This window comes from Photinus pyralis, unplaced genomic scaffold (genome assembly GCF_008802855.1).
Source record: "Photinus pyralis isolate 1611_PpyrPB1 unplaced genomic scaffold, Ppyr1.3 Ppyr1.4_LG5, whole genome shotgun sequence".
Taxonomy (NCBI): Eukaryota; Metazoa; Arthropoda; class Insecta; order Coleoptera; family Lampyridae; genus Photinus; species Photinus pyralis.
Window position 1 is genome coordinate 13,447,114 of NW_022170596.1, and position 18,149 is coordinate 13,465,262.

The 18,149-nt window shown below is 36.4% G+C and overlaps 1 protein-coding gene across 4 annotated transcripts in view; it reads right to left on the bottom strand.

The window, feature by feature from the left end:
* The window catches only part of LOC116172224, a 39,280-nt gene that overhangs the window by 20,383 nt on the left and 748 nt on the right, over nucleotides 1-18,149 (bottom strand). The window contains exon 1 of one of the 4 annotated variants that reach the window (XM_031489390.1): nucleotides 10,274-10,592. The exons of 1 other annotated variant lie outside the window; for it this stretch is intronic. In XM_031489390.1, the coding sequence (XP_031345250.1) occupies nucleotides 10,274-10,572 (299 nt within the window). In that variant the 5' untranslated portion in view covers nucleotides 10,573-10,592. Of the gene's footprint in view, nucleotides 1-4,667; nucleotides 4,807-9,882; nucleotides 10,020-10,273; nucleotides 10,593-18,149 lie in introns of those variants that run through there. 2 more of the 4 variants (XM_031489392.1, XM_031489393.1) reach the window with 2 other exon arrangements.

The window sequence follows — 18,149 nt, forward strand, 5'->3', positions numbered from 1 at the left end:
TTTAAATCGTTACGGTGGGAGTTTCACAAGTCGCGTGGGTTTAAGACATATTTTGTAAAAATATAATTAGAAAGGAGATGCTCTTATTGTTGCCAGCTGCCTACGGGGAATGTTGTGTTTTAAATGGCGGGATTAAGAGCCTTTCGCAACGAAAGCTGTCCCTCCCGTAAGGAGAAGAGTTGCAAACCTCGTCACTTTTAACATTGAACTTTTATTTATTTTATTTATTTATTTATTGTCCCTCTTGTTCTATATTGTGTCATAGTTAGAATCCACAGTTTATGTAAACACACTGTAGAGTAGAATATGTAATTGGGTTGTAGATATTGCATTAATTACCTATCATTGCTGAAATTGTCACTATCAACCTACTTATGTACATGACTTGGAATGTAATGACGAAAAGAGATGACTACTAACCTTCAAGCTAGAGACACGTCTACTTAAATAAATATAAGAAGACATGGCTTTTATTTAAAGAAATAATAACCTAAAGGCACAATAACCCTTCCGAACATAACAGTTTTAGGTCCTCAACAACGTACAATTACAGAGTGACCCGCATAATGCTTTATAGAGGTGCCCCTGCAGAAGGTCTTAAGTTGTTTTATACTACTCCGGTATTTCCCTTACGAATTTGGAAACCTCTAGAAAACCTAATTCGGAGTAGCCGGCAGAAAGCTCAAAACTGATCTAAGAAAATTCCCATCTATCAAAATTCCTACCTCAGCCCAGGCCTCCGGTTTTGTAACCCAACTGAGCTACAAAGCGGATGTGTCCCGTGTACCTATGCATTAGATATACAGGATGGAAATTTTGTCTGGAACAATGAATATACCTTCAAAACAATATTCTTTAAAGAAGTCTTTATGATTCTTTACCAGCTGAACTAGTAACATTAATTAACATCTATGTTCTTTTAAATGAGCTTTGCTCTTAAATTTGAGTTTTTTGTACCACTGGCGTTGTTCTGTTCCACAATTGATCAACCCGTGAATACGTCGATCAATGGTTGCACCAAATGAACAAATCTGTTTTATCTTGCAGATCTAGTTATGTGGTATTTTAAATTCGGTATTTACAATAATTGCGCCTTACGGTGTAGGTAAGAGTGCATAGTCACTTGACATACGTTAGAGACAAAACAACGTCATTTAAACGTTATTTTGGCCTAAACACCAAAAACAATTACGGTACATCCTGTATATACGAATATTACAATTTATTACGTAAATTTGGAGGATTATTTACAATATAAACACAATATTGGTGCGTTTCGTTTGTACTTGTATTTCAGTGTTTGATTTTCCTTTTAGAATTTGTAATTGCGTAGTTTTCGTTTTAGTTTTATTTCTTTTAAATTGTTCAATTTAGATAAGTAAGTTACTAACGAAGACACATTAGATCAAGTTAATTAATTTGAAAGAAATGCACATCTGGTCTATGTAGAATGGGGGACGTGTATGCGGAGCTGTTATTATGGAAGCTATTGGCCAATCGGCGGGGTTTCTGAAATTTTGTTACAGAAGGAGATTATGTTGTACTGGAAGTGGTAGCTCTTTAAAACACTGGAATCAACGGAAAAACGAAGCTAGTTTCGCGACGTTTGAGGAGCGGATAGCTCATTGTACCCTACATTTTCGGACAGTCGGCTCTATTTGTTTAGTTTAAGACGCAACTCGTCATTTTTATAATAACTTTGTGCAGAAGCAAGCAGTTGTAGTACAGCGAAGCCTGGTTTTCTAAGCTTTTCCTTCGTTCAGGGATTTTGTTTTGATTCTTTCATGTGTTTTGGAATAAATGTTTGTCATTGTCATTCAATTATGTAATTGTGTGTTTATTCAAATCCTTTGTGCGACCCAGTTAGAGTCTGCATATCAGATCTTTTTATTAGTGATCAAGATTTATTTCAGGTCTTAATTAAACGTTGCGTAATAAATTCTTTGGATTTTTCGGATGTTGATCGAGGCCACCGAATCTCTCGCATTGAGACATTTTTCTAACTGTTGTTTTGTGGGTGGTGTAGTGACCGCATGCCATTGTACACAGCAGTACCTACTCGTTTTTGTATGTTTTACAAAATTCTAATCCTGAACATATGGGTGAATATTACTTGTGTCTATTTTCTATTAAACCACCATTTGTAAATTTATGGTTGCAATGCAATCTATTACGATTACATTTCAGTGTATATTGCCGCGCATATCTTGTAGATACTCTTTCTAAATATAACGTAGTAAGTGTCTTATTATTGTACTAGCAAATGGAAGTAAAAGAGGGACACCTTCCGCCATGTTAGGTTTTGTAACGTTACAAGCCCCACCCACTGCCTTGCTCCCGTTGATAACGTAATCTTGAGTGGTCCACATCTTGGCTAAAGTAAAAAGGGTTCTTATCTGTTCTCTCGTGTGGTTTGTATATAGGGTAAGGCGAATAAATGTATTCACAGATGCTGCAATTTAATCACGTTGCGCGATCTTGGCGAATTTCGGTCACGTACTCAGGAATTTATTTTGATTATCTCTGAGAATTTAGAATAATTTCGTAGAATTTAGACTTTTAATTCATTCAATTAATGTATTTCGCGGTTTAATTCGCGGTTTTAATTAACTTAATTATTTCTTTGAAATTAATATAAGGGCATAATTAAGATAATGAGTGCCTTAATAATATATTATTCAACGAGTGAGAAAGTTGGCAATTATTCACGAAGATAAGATTTGCGCCACGAGTCGAAGGCGAGTGGCGTAATTTATCTGAGTGAATAATGCCTTTCTCACGAGTTAAATACTATACTTTTTCTACTTGTATTCAATAATTGCAGTAATAATAACATTATGCATAATAGTTTTATTATGTCATCAAACAATTGACAAAATTAGGAATGTAAGTACGTAAAATCCGGATGAGTCGTCACTGCTCATCATGATTACACTACTGTCCATTTTCACAAAACTGATTTCTCATAATTTGTTTGATTGACATTAATGTTTGACAACCGAATTTATCGCGATCCGAGATCTTGATTTTTGCTACACACATGTTCCCAAGGCAACCCTACAATGTGACCTGAAGAGTAATGACAAACTCGGAATACGATTGGATAACAACAGTTGAATAATGAAAACATATTGAATAATAGATAACTTTCTCAATTAAAAAAGCATCAGTATTCTACCTATTATTTAATATGAGTAGAAAAAGAACTATATCGTTGTAAAACATATAAGCCTCTTATTTGTATGTATTTAAATAAGCAGTACAATATGGAGTAATTTTGCATAAGCAAGCATTAAAAACCAATATAAATCAATTAAAAATTAGACGATAATCTCGGTACTATTTCTTCAGAAATTTTAAGGTTTTAATTTTAGGAAGATATTGGAATAACGTTTCAGAACTTGTAAATATTTTCGAATTTAATTTTATAGCATAAGAGAAATGAGTTTTTTGTGGAAATGATTTAGTCATTCGTGGGCGTTCTTAAAAATACAACAAACACAAAACACCCCATTATCCTTTGTCAGGCAGTAGATTTTTCAAACAGCCAAAGTGAAGATGCGTCTCCAAAGTTTTGCTTTGACGCAGATACCAACGTGAATACTTTGGACGGAGAAAATACGTTCCACGAGTCGTGTGTATAGCACCATCATTAGCTGTCTTGCATCGTAATTTTCAACTCTTTTCATGCTGCTCAACTGAAAATACTGTACGATTTCAAAACTCAAGTTACGAGTGAAATAGAGACACCGTTTGAAGATACATTTACCTTTATATAAAAAAAACAGTCACTTTGCTAGAATTTTAACAATTTTGATCTCATCAGTTTCTAAACAATATATTAATCTGCATATGAATAAAAGATTTGTCTTGAATTAGATTTGCTTATGGTGTAGTTTGAGGTTCATACAGATTCATTCTAAATATAGCGTCACTTTTGCATTTGCTTTCAGGTATTTAACATTAGTTATTGTGAAAGCCAATGTTGGTGTAAATTTCGTGCTAAGTGTAACGAAAGGTAATGTACTGAGTTTTAATTCTTCGCTTTATTGTAAATTGTATTGCCTTGTACCTGAGTGTAGGTGATCCTTGAATTTGGTTGTTATTTGTAATTTTCACAAGATTTATTCCTATTTTGATTTGTATTAGGTTTGGCCTTTTGTGAATTTCCATTTGAAATTTACTTATTTAGACTTTGCAAATACTTGCCGAAATGATTTATTAAAATGCAGTAAAGCGTGGTATTCCAAAATTTGAATAATAAATTATAGTATTTTCTGTACATTTTGTATATATTATTTGTACTAGGCAGTTTTCCGCAATTTTGTTACGTATTGTTTATATGTTATAAGTAATTCACAGGTTTCCGAAAGACTTTTGTAGAAAGTGCGTAATTGGTATTTGAGTTAAAACGTAATAATAGCACATCATTTTAATTTCGTATGTCAATTAGCCGCAATGAGAATAAATCAATAAGTAAACGACTACAAGAAATAAACACGTGAGCCGTGAAAGGTACACGCGTGAACGTCGGAACGACCCCGTCCTGAAAATATTAATTGATTTGTAGCATATTTTCCTATAATAAAAAGGAGTTTCCTAATCACAACACCATCTTACAAAACAGGGTCACGGTTTAACACGTTGAAGAGGACTAAAGGACATACCTACATGTATTTTTAATATCCATAGTACGTCAATCTTGAGTTAAAAGTATCCGTTTTAATAACGTTTTTTGTTAGGTAGATACATTCACCTTGAAATCCTGAAAATGTTACACTTTAGATTGTAAAAAAACAAATTGGTAATAATTATTTGACGTTAATTAAATATACATTAGTTAGCCCCTCTTTCTCTATATATGCTCTTTCTTCTGTTTTCCTTGTTGCACTTTGATAAACAACCTTTTCCAATCCCCTATTTCTATTTCTCATCACCTTGCGTTTTTTGCTTTTCTTTATTTTACAATTTCCAGAAATCCGGCACTGTGTTCATTCTTTTGATTTCTTACTCACATTCTTTCTGTCTCCAAATAGCTACAATTCCTGTTCCATTGGGCGTTTGACAATAGCGAAGTCTCCAAATAGATTCATTCTGCACCCTGCCGATTACCTATATAAATGATATTCTGTGTCTCCCGTAAAATTCGCCGTTTTAAATCTTCCACACTTGGTTTGTTGGTATAAATTTTCATTTACAGGGTTGTAAGACCTCACTTGCATTAAATAAAATGGAACCTCTACGGCACTGGCAAACATTTTACCATAACAGTTAATTTTATTTATCTTATAGCGTATGTTAAATTGACATTTTCTTTAACCGTAAGGATAGATACAGTGATCATTTTAACCGTAAGGGTAGATAAAGTGAAACGAATGATTGTGCATTCTAATGACATCAGTCAATCTTCAAATGCACGATATAAAATGACGCTCAGGACATATGACAATTCTGTTTCTATGGAAACCATCGCGACGGCAGCTTGCTATTTTTGACATCTCTAAATTAAATTCAGAATTGTCAGAAGCTTTACAATGATTTGGATGCGAAACAAAATTTTAATCCAACCAAAAGAATGGTATCACTGAAATTAGCTGCAAATTTCCAAACAAAGAAACAAAATAACCAAAATCCTTTGTTTGGATCAGTCATCAATAAATATAATATAAAATCTGTTTGATTGTTATAGGTCGGTTCATTTAGGAATATTAAAATTACTGTGCAAATTCTTAAAAATAATCGACGACTTATACAAATCAAAAGTAGTTATTTACATAAAAGTCAGGAAAATGATACATTACTGGCGAGGAAATATTGAAGTGCAAGGCCCCTTTGGCCTGTAACCAATAAAAGCCATTATTATTATTATTATGGTCGGTGTTTCTTGTGAGAACTCAGGTCTAGCCTGGTTAACTAATCGCACGGATTAAAATCAAGTAACGATTAGTGTCTGTGTCTGTGTCTGGTGAAGTTATGTAGGGTCCTAAAAAAAATAAAAGAAATAAATAAATAAAATAAAAATTCACACCCTCACATTGAAAATCTAGAGATAGTATGTATTTCATACTTACCAACATAGCTATTGATGGGCACAATAACCAACGCTATCAGGAAAGAGGAAAACAAAACAAACAAACAAAATCATTATAATAATTCCTGTAATTTTATTAAATGGAGTTTATTGTGTAAGTGTTTCTTTGGCTTTGCGTTTGGGTTGAATACGAGTGGGTTGTGATAACGTGGTGTGTTTCTGTGAAGAAGGAGTTTTGTGTTTTTTAGCTGTGGTAGGACGTGTAATTTTATTGGGTGGACCTGTGTTTGTGGTGCATGTTGCCTTACTTGTATTTATGGTGTTTCTTTGTTCTTGAGGTTGTATTTGTGTGGTTGCTTGGGTTATTGGTGGAGACATTACAGTATTTTGTGAGCCTGTAGTGCTGTTAAGGTTGTTGCGTTTGGGTTGAGTACGAGTGGGTTGTGATAACGTGGTGTGCTTCTGTGAAGAAGGAGTTTTGTGTTTTTTAACTGTGCTAGGACATGTAATTTTATTGGGTGGACCTGTCTTTGTGGTGCATGTTGTCTTACTTGTATTTATGGTGTTTCTTTGTTCTTGAGGTTGTATTTGTGTGGTTGCTTGGGTTTTTGGTGGAGATATTGCAGTATTTTGTGTGTGGTGCTGTTAAGGTTTTTGCGTTTGTTTATTATTATTATTATTATGGTCGGTGTTTCTTGTGAGAACTCAGGTCTAGCCTGGTTAACTAATCGCACGGATTAAAATCAAGTAACGATCAGTGTCTGTGTCTGTGTCTGTGAAGTTATGTAGGGTCCTAAAATAAAAAAAAAAAAAAAAAAAAAAAAAAAAAAAAAATCACACATGGGCACAGTAAGCCACGCTATCAGTTTATTATTATTATTATTATTATTATTATATTTGTATTCTATATTAATGTATTGTATCTGGTAAACAGAGAGCATTCTGACCGTGGATCGCGCGGTCTATCAGAGTGGTTGTAATATTTTATAAAGATCGCGCGGTCTGACAGATATTTTTAACAACCGGTAGTCTGGTAGAACGTCCGGGCCGCTGCGTGGTCAGAAAGCTTTCTGTTTCACACGTACAGATGTCGCAGACTACGCTCTGTCTGACAAGGCCTTTAGCCGCAGTCTTACCAACGCGACAGCTCAGTGGTATGAGGAAATTAGAGGCCACGAGAAAGGTTTTGGCTTGACATCGAGTTTTTTCATTACAATTTGTTAAGGACACCTTCCGGATAGTTGCATTCAATGAAGCAAATATACCTCGAATTATTCTCTATCCGGTTCAATAAACGCCGATAAAATCGATCGGAAAACGTAAAAACGTAGTTAACCCAATTTTCCGGAATCGCAATCCGCATCTTTCGCGGTTACTTTGAAAACAGAAGTTTTTGGTTAACGCTTTAGTAATTTGTAAATTACGCATGGTGATCATATAATAGATATAAGCTTTATCATGGTATCTACTGCAACAATTTGATGTTCTCATGTACATTTAAATTTTAGTTTGTTTGACGATCACTGTATTTTTCATTTGTTAAGTGTCCAGTTTAAATTTCTTGACGAATTTTTATTGGTGCATCCTTAAGGCGGAATTCAGTGCATGTGAGATTAGTATATTAAGATACAAGTGTATAATCAAGTCTTTAAAGCACGCGCAACGAGTTTAAGGGCACGACGCAAAGCGGAGTGCCTTTAACGTTGCAAGTGCTTTAGAGACCAATTATACACGTGTATCTTATAGTATTTTTTATTATACCTGCAGTGTAATTTAAAAATAGGAAATACAATGAAATCATATTGACGTTATACTCGAATACATGTTTAATTAAGTGAGCTGGGTGTTCGAAATTTCACGATTGCCATGGAAATGTCACTTGACGTTTGCTTATAAAAATCATCGTCTTTGTAAATAAAACGATTTCCGTTGAAAAAGATAATACACCGTCCATTAAATCGCTTGTTGTAAAATCTAAACAAACGTTGGTAGGTGTAAAATCCAAATCCAGTAAAGCCTATTATCAAGAATATGAAAAGTTGTTTCCATGGATGAATAGGAAGTTACTTACGAATAAAGTCCTAAATGCATCGATAATGCTGGGATATATGAAGGAAATGTCAAAGGTGTTTACCCTCGTGTTTACCTATCTTTTGGTGCATTAACTCAAAACTTCAAACAATGCTGCGATTAAAAAGTGGAACAGATTTGGAAGCATACCCTAAATTACGCGCGTTTGTGAAACCTTCAACCAAAGGATAGGTACAAGCCAAAGAAATGTTCTGCATTTACAGAAAGCGACCTAAGAGGATTTTTTATTTCAGGCCCAGATTACAGTTTCAAAAGTCATACTTGAAGTATCGTTACTTAGCAACTTTAAAGCACGTGTGTTTTAAAGGCCTTTTTTCGCACGCATTTGAGTATTTAAAACGGAGATTGTGATTCAGGTATAATAAAAAATCCTTTTCATTCCTTTATTCATAGCTAATAAATAAATAAATTCAATTCACATCAATTCAATAAATGTCAGTTATTAAACTTTAGGTATAATTATATTCTGGCGAGTAACTGGATGTTGTGTAATTCTCGAATTAGTTTTGAATCTAGTCTAAACACTTTTTCTCTCAATGTGGAGGATTTAATTGGATGTTGGTAAAATACGTAAGTAGGGGCCATTTTGTTTAACCACATTTTAATTGTGGGTTTCAGGACTTTTCGATTCGATTTATATGGAGTTTGAACCAATTTATTTCTAAATCGTTGACGTTTGAATAAATCTCTTATTAATCGGAGGTAGATCGAATTTTGTGTATTTAAGGGGACCTATTTCATTGCTCATGATTATTTTTTATGAATGGCTGTGTGTTCGATCTGAAATGTTTGAAATCCCACCAATTATTGTCCAAATTCAACGTGGGATACATTCTAATGCATGGTCTTGATGACATCGTTACATATATTTTGGTGTGAAAAGGGATAGACGGGTGGATTTCCATTTTAAGTCAAATATATAAATAAAAATTGTGCCGCAGTTATTAATAATTACGCACTGACATTTGTCCTACTCCAAATTTATTATGTAAGGTCATTAACTACATATAAAGGTTTCTAATGGATTTTGTAACCAACCCTGAAATTGTAAACGGTTTCATTAGTCGCCGTGCGACGGCTTATAAAGCCTAACGCTGTCTACACATTTCACGATTGCACCCGTTCAAGAATAATTTTAACCGCACGGGTTTGAATCGTGCATAACTGAAACAATGCGTTTGAGCACGTAGGCCACTGAGCAGAGAGACGATACGGTAACCTTGTGGTCCTAGTGGCACTGGATGGATGCGACAATCGTGCAATGTGAAAAGTCTCGTATTCTTCATCAGTCGACTAAATAAACATTCCCCAGAGATTTATTCCCCCGCGGGAGAAATCGTGTAATGTTAAAAGAGCGTAACTCTACCACTATCATCTCGGATACCATATGGAATTTCTTATAGAACCTTAAAGTAATGAGATTTTATGAACAATTTTATATTCTCTGATAAGGGAGCTTAATGTGCCTTATTGACAAAATGCTCTTCATTCTAACAGTTTAAATTAGCCGAATAACCACAAATATAATGAGCTAGCCTGCCCTAAAATGTCTGTTAGCTAACAAACTTAGAAAAGTTTACAAAAGTGCGACATTCATAAATTGGCGTGTTACAAATTCAATTACCCCCATTCGACGAATGGAACATGCAAAAAAGTGACCCAAACACCTTCTGTTCTAATATGAAGGTAGGTAACCTGTTCTAATCAACTAAGAAATAACCCAGGGCACCCCTCGCGCTACAAAAAATGAACGTGCTTACCCGTATCGCGCGGACCTAAACTTCAAACCGACTGCACAACGCATGTATTCATGTAATCGTTGCCAATGAAATTGATTTTCCCTTAAAAAACGTGGAATTACATACACAAACAGGTACCACTTGTTTCAATGGGGTTGAGCACGCAAGTGTGAATAAAATGTTCCTAAACATATCGCGTGACTCTCTTATTCTTGTCAGTGAATTTCAGTTTTTCAAAATAGCGAAATTAAATTCTTGAAGGAAAGCGTGTGCGCGACAATCTTAAAATTATGCTCGCCATCTAGTAAGAGGAGGATGGACTATTGAAATTCGCCCCGGAAGTTTGTACAGCATTCGATCACCAAGTTTGAGAGATGTCTACTTTCTACAAGCTATAAACGAATGATCATACTTGCAGTCGGCTTTGGGAATGGCGGCGTTTTTAAAAAGCGCCTCAACGCTGTTTATGTGCTTTGATCCACTTCCCGAAGAACTCTCACTCGATTTTTTGCTGTTTGGTGAACGTGAATCACCATCCTCTTCTGTCGTTGCTTGCTTATTCACGATTTTATCAACCCAATCTTGCACATCATCCAAAATGTCTTTCTCCGTTCGTCTCTTATCTTTACTAATAAGCAACTCGAGAGTTTTCCAAAATTCTTGTTCCAAATCATTTTGCTTCTCGGCCGCGTCCATTTTTTGCACGAACATAATTATACGTCGCGAATTGACCCACTTCCTTTAGTGTAATAAGTTTCGAATGCCGTCTACGTTCGCGCGCATTTTCTTTTATAGTGGCGCGACCCTTACAGGTGGGAGCAATAAGGAATGTTCCGATATGGGGGTAGCAGAGCACTGAACTCGCACAGCGTATTGGCTCAAACAGCTACGAAACTAAGCAACCGGTCAAAGAACCGCAAAAAATTGATGAAACAAATAACATGTGGCATGCAAATGCACTTTATGTGCACCCTCACACCAAATCCTTCTTATTATGATACTGCGTGTCAGGTACCCCTACATAATCGAAAAGCCTTCAATCTAGGTGCAAATATCTGAATTTATGGGATTACTATAAATTGCACTATCGTATTCAATCAAATTATAGAAAGCTGTGCAAACACGCAACTGAATTTATATAGTAATAGTGAGCACGTCACACTGTATGGATTGCACATAACAAAATATGCAGAAGGCAGAATATTGCCTTAGAATGACGGTAATCTGCATTGTGCTCAAATAATTAGTCAGGGAGAATTTAAAGATAATTGCAATATCTGCAACAAATAACTGTAACGTGCCCAACTTTTTGGCAAATTATCTTGTAGCTTTCAATATCTTGGTAGATATATTACTAGGAAATGAAACTTGTTATGTCTAGTCTACAGTGTACCTAGTTCAACAACTTTAAAGACTGCTTTTACAGTTTGTGGGTTACACTTTACACAAGTTCGACAAATCCATACGACATAATTGTGAAAAAAAAAACTAAGTAAAAGAATCCGAAAGGTATAAGTGAAATATCCCAGAAAACTTTTTCTGAACTGCATTGCACGGTACATTACCATTAGGTTTAGAATAATTGAATTCCCCTAGAGTAGCTGAATGTTGGGTAGGGTGGTTCGTTAATTGCGTACGGTTTGATAGCGTCAACTCGGCGCAGTATACTGGATCTCATGAGAAATACGGTACAGTACAGTCTTTGATAAAAAAAGCTACGCAGCTTGGAAAAAAACTTCCAATTTTGCTGATGGGCGGAGTTGGTTTTGAGAGAGAGGAAATTAATTAATTCGTCTTGAGCCGTCGTAGACTCAGGTCGGGACAAGTCATATATTATTGAAGAAATTGGAGTCATATGGTATCACAGGCATTCCGCTCAAATTACTGAGCTTCTTTCTAACGGGGAGGTCTCAGTTGGTTGAACTCTCCGGTAAATTTGGCAACGTAACGAATCATAAATTCAAATCCTCTGAACTGGACTACAAAATTGGAACGCCCCAGGGATCCACCTTAGCTCCATTACGCTTCGCGATTTTTGTCAACGACCTGGATAGGAAGTTTAACGACCCGAGCATTTCTCTTTGCAAATATGCAGACGACACCTCCTTAGTGATATCGGATCCTAATTTGGACACCCTAGCACAAAAGGCCTGTGATGCTATAACATGCATAAGAGAGTGGTGCGATTCTAACCAGCTAAAACTAAACGAAACTAAAACTGGCGTAGTAAGCTTCTGCAATAGCCGAAATAACCAAGCGGGACGTCCTAACATTATCATGAATGGGAAACTGTTGCGCATTACCAGTGGTGAACGCTTCCTTGGAGTAACTGTAAGTGACAATCTAAATTGGAGCTCTCATATCGATCAAATCTGCTCGAAACTAAGAAGTGCATGCTACGTATGAGGGCCGTGGTAGGGCAGTCTGCTCTACTGAAGTACTACTATGCCCAGGTCCAAAGTCAACTACACTACGCCATCATTATATGGGGCAACTCCAATGCAACTGTCAGACTGCTGTTACTGCAAAAACGGATCATACGTCATATGTGTAACTCTGGCATACGTGACCACTGCAAACCTCTTTTTAAACAAACGCTTGCAAATAATGACTGTGTACTCCCTATATATCTATAACTGTGTGCAATTCGTTTTCGACAACTCACATCAGTTTACAACGAACGAAGAGATCCGCAGCTGTGACAGGAGGACTCGTTTCGGTTCTAAGCTGACCGTCACTCGACATAATACCACCCTGTTCGAGAACTCTCCAAAATACATGTGCATTAAACTTTTCAACAGCCTCCCTATTGATCTCCTGAAATGCAATCAGGCCTCCTTTATGTCTAAGGTTAAAATGTTCTCTCTAGATAATCCGTTCTATAGTGTCAACCAATACCTCTGCAAAACCTAATTATGTCTTTCTGTGTGTTATATGTAAATGCGTGTTACTGTTCGTCTGGTTGTAGTCAATTCTGTAGTTTATATGTATTTTTTATTATACCTGAATCACAATCTCCGTTTTAAACACTCAAATGCGTGCGAAAAAGGGCCTTTAAAACACACGTGCTTTAAAGTTGCTAAGTAACGATACTTCAAGTATGACTTTTGAAACTGTCATCTGGATGAAATAAAAAAATCCTCTTAGGTCGCTTTCTGTAAATGCAGAACATTTCTTTGGCTTTTGTACCTATCCTTTGGTTGAAGCTTTCACAAACGCGCGTAATTTAGGGTATGCTTCCAAATTTGTTCCACTTTTTAATCGCAGCATTGCTTTAAAGTTTTGAATGAATGCACCAAAATATAGAAGATTTAAATACCTTTGACATTTCCTTCATATATGCCAGCATTATCGATTAATTTAAGACTGTATTCGTAAGTAACTTCCTATTCATCCATGGAAACAACTTTTCATATTCTTTATAATAGGCTTTACTGGAGTTGGATTTTACACCTACCAACGTTTGTTTAGATTTTACAAGCGATTTAATGGACGATGTATTATCTTTTTCAACGGAAATCGTTTTATTTACAAAGATGATGATGATTATAAGCAAACGTCAAGTGACATTTCCATGGCAATCGTGAAATTTCGAACACCCAGCCCACTTAATTAAACATGTATTCGAGTATAACGTCAATATGACTTCATTGTATTTCCTATTTTTAAATTATACTGCAGGTATAATAAAAAATACTATAAGATACACGTGTATAATTGGTCTTTAAAGCACTTGCAACGTTAAAGGCACTCCGCTTTGCGTCGTGCCCTTAAACTCGTTGCGCGTGCTTTAAATACTTGATTATACACTTGTATCTTAATATACTATTTCAAGTCGCGTAAAATTTAAAATGACGTTTCCAATATTACCTGTACACTGTAATCAAAATGGAAAAAAATAAATTAAAAAAAAAGTCGCGTTTTGAGGCCCGTCAAGTCCAAGAAACCGTAATTGAAATTAGCGAGGGTTGAAAATAATCGAATTTAATAAACCGCGCGAATTCTCAGTATGCTAATGTTGCGGATTATTGTTCTGGACGTATTATAAAATAAATCGACAAGAAAGAACTCAGTCATTTTGAGATCAGAAGAAACTCAAATCCCGACTGGATCCCACTGCCGCCACAGAGAAACTAGATGATGAGTGAGATTCATCGTCCCAACAAAGTAGCTATTAAATCTCTTCATTCCCCAGTGCACCGAACCCCCAACTACTAATATCCAACTTACGGCCGGCAATAATCGCACCACAGGAAACAAAACCTACTGCTCCGAAGAATACGTCAGTTATGTAAAAAACCGAAATGACAAACCAAAGGTAGCTTCCATAATCAGCATTATACCTCGGACGAACAAATTGCCGTAATTCTTTCCAGCGACTTTCAGCAGACGTCCACACTCACCAACTATGACCCTGACATGGATCAATACAGAAAGAATCCCTTACTAATGACCTGGACCATGAACACCCAATAAATGCAACCAATGCCAAAATTCAATTCTCGGGTCGGACGATCTCTCGTTCATTCTGCTCAAGATGCAACCACTCCCTGTTTGTCTCGGAAACATTTCCGCCTCGGTAAACAAAGCGCAAACCGATCCCTGATTATACAGACCGATCTCACTCCCATGTACTATGTACAAGCTACTGGAGAAGATTTTTAACAAACGCTTAATCTGGTTTCTTGACTCTATCAACCTCTTATGTTCGGCTCAGAGTGGTTTTCCGAAAGCCAAATCCATCGTCGACAATATTCTTATGCTCGGGTCTGAAATACACTATACGATTTAACTCCTCATATTAAAGGCTGACATTTAAGGTCTTCAAAAGCTTTGATTCTAAACTCCATTCGGAGCCCAGAATCCTTTACTAAGAAAAGAGGCTTCCGCTTCTCTACGTTTTTGCAGTTAAGCCGCCAATTCTTCTCCTACGTAATCAGCAACTCCAGTTCTATAATACTCTGTTAGCTACCTTGGAGTACTCCTTGATCACAAACTCACATTGCATGAACACATAAATCGGTTGGTTAAGGAGTGCAACAAAAACCTCACCATCTTGAAGACCGTGGCGCATCACACTTAGGGTGCAGAATCAACAATACTTCTGAGAATCTACAGATGTTTCACCCAATCACGTTTAGACTACCCATCGATTACCAACTACAAAACCTCATCGTCTCAAAAAATTAGATGTCATTCAAAACTCTGCCATACGTATCGCCCTAGGTGCCTTTCGCCCCTCCCCTGTCCACAGTTTGCAATGGCTCGCGTTTGAGCCTTCCCCCTCGCCCTTTACAAAAGACGCGATCTCCTTACTTTAAATTATGTCCTGCAAATCGCCGAAAACAGCATCTATCCCACTCACAATGTCATTTTCCCAAGACGTCCACTAAACATCTTCTCTATACCATCCGATTCATCACCGGTTCTCGCTACTCTTCCAAACTGTATAAACCACTGCTTGCCTGCAGTCCATCCAAATTGCCATCTCACCTCAGCCCCTTGACCTCGATGCGTCCTTTTCCACACTCATCAAATGCAGAATACCCAATCAGACCCTCCCAGCGACAAACATAACCGTACAGTACATTAATTTATACTAACCGTTCACTCTCACTAAGTATACAAGTTCTTTTTCAGCAGTTCCCGCAGACCGAAAAGACTCGTTCACTTCTTCTGGACGGAGGACGCCACATGCCGCCTCACTGTGGCACAAGACGCAATGTTAACGTTGATCTTGCCGTCAAAGAAGCGATAAACAGTCCTACCGCCATAGTAATCTCCACAATGCTCGCTGCTGATTCCAAGATCATGTTCTGACACCCATTGTATCATCGGTGGAAACTTTCATGACCTGCAAAGCTTCGCCCGATAAAACCCGATGTCCGCCTATGAACACGATCTGAGGAGGTCACTTTGAATCACTTCCGCCGGGGCCACAATCAAACTACCCATCTTCATCACATTCCCACTTGTCAGCAGTGGTGTAGTGGAGGAGGCACTGCTTGTGAGAGGGGCGGTGCTCCGGCACAGGATAGGAGACGGAGATAAGATAAGTGATGATAACTAATGATATTTGTGACTTAGATAAAATTAGTGACTTTGGTTAACAACGTAAACTAAAGGTTTGTAATATGGGGTTTGTTCATAACGTTTAATAAACAAATAAAAAGCCAATCGTAAAAATAAACTTGAATTTTTTTATTTTTTACACCTTTAGAGCAATAATTTATTCAAAAATCTACGAACTGAAATTGTTTCAAAACCCATTTATTTTACTGCAAATTTTTAAAAATTTTCCTGGCCCCCAATTTTGCTTGGGGGGGGGGGGGTGTATTCGATACCCTTGGTTGCCTGCATTTTAAGGGTTCCGGCACTGCTAAATTTGGCACTACACCACTGCCTGTCAGACACCAGTAACAAAACATCATGTGCTCCTGGACTGTCGTGCCTTTACCAACCCAAGACAGAACAACACGCTGTGATCATCACTTGCTGAAGTTCTGGGCAATGAGAAGAAAGTGGTACAATACCTCAAAGACATTAACATGATACATACCATATAATGATCTGCATATTTTTAGTTAGCGTTACTCTACTTGTCCCATAATTCACATTCTCTTTTACTGTTTCATATTGTACGTTCAAAGTTCCAAGCTTAATAACCCACGAGGTTGATGCCTACCTTTAAATAAAAAAAAGTTTTGTTGGCAGATAAATTACCTGGTTGCTATATGACCTAGTTTCAGAAGAGAAACGTAAAAAAATTCCACGTCATAAGCGTTTTTCGTAAAATTAATGTACGTGAAAATTCGTATTTAGAACTATCGAAAAATTATAAAAGTACGAGCGGATTTATCCGGCGCATTTTTATTAGTGTTTAGAATTACGGTTCGATCAATAAAAAATTCGATTTTACGTACCCAATTAGTAAATGGATTTCGGATTGCGATATGTCAAACAAAAACAGGTAATTAAATTAAAATATATGGCAAACCTAAAAAGAAACGTGTTAACAAAGAAGGAATCCCATGAAAATATATCTCAATTTCCTATTCGCGTAAAGACGCTTACATACATAATTAATTTAAAAAATTTTAGCGTGATGACTGGAATTTTCTCAATCCCAATGGTACCAACTACTCGTAACACACTAAGAGCGCATTCAGATAATTTACACATATCCATGCCCGAACCCGGATTCGAACTAGAGACTCTAAGTGCCGCAGTCGAGCTTTTTCGCCACTGCGCGATACAAGTCAAATTAGCTTATTGGCATTTGTACCGAAATTGATGCCAACAGAAATATATAGTGTTAATAAAATAGATTTTCAAATTTACTTAAATAACAATTGACATACTTTCACTATTGTAGTGTTCAACGTTAATTTTTATGTGTTAAGTACCTACGCCACCTACACTACTAAAAAGCTTTGAAAACGTAGCAACTTTCTTAGGTTGCCTTGAATCTATCAATTGAGTGAAGATCCCATGTTTTCTACACAAGAAAGATATATCAGTTTAAAATAATTCCAAGTGCCCCTTTTCAACAGAAAAGCAATTTAAATGGGAGCACAAGCTCGTTACATTTACTCCACACGCAAGTGGTCGACAGAAATTAAAATATAAGTCTAAAAATTACTTACAGCTTTCTTTAAAATAGTATATAACAAGTGTATAATGAAGTCGTTAAAACACATTAAAGACGTTAAAGACAATTTTTGCACGTGTTTCTGATAGTATTTTTTATTATATCTGCAATATAATTTAAAAATAAGGGAAATAAAAAAAATCATGTTAACGTTATACCGGAATACACGTCTAATTGGGTGAACTGTTTATTCTTATTTGGATGATTACCATGGAAATGTCACTTGACGTTTGCTTGTAAGAATCACCGTCTTTGTAAATAAAATAACTTCGGTTACAAAAGAAAATACTCGGTCCATTCAATGGCTTGTGGCTAATGCAGAAAAATAGTTGGTAGGTGCAAAACCCAAATCTAGTAAAGTCTATATGAAAAGTTGTTTTCGTGGAAGGATCTCACAAACAAAGCCTTAAATGCAGCGATAATTTTAGCAACATACAATTAACAGGGAACTTAGCAAATCGCATTTTGGCCTTACAATTTTTGGCCTTTAGCTCTTATTTGTTAGGTTCATAAGCTTATGAAAAATACTAATGTCTCCGACTGATACTTAACGTGCCTACCAATTTTGTTCTGCCATAAAGTTTATATTAGTTTACGATGTCGCTATTCTCAGAAGACTTCAAATTTTAACAAAGCA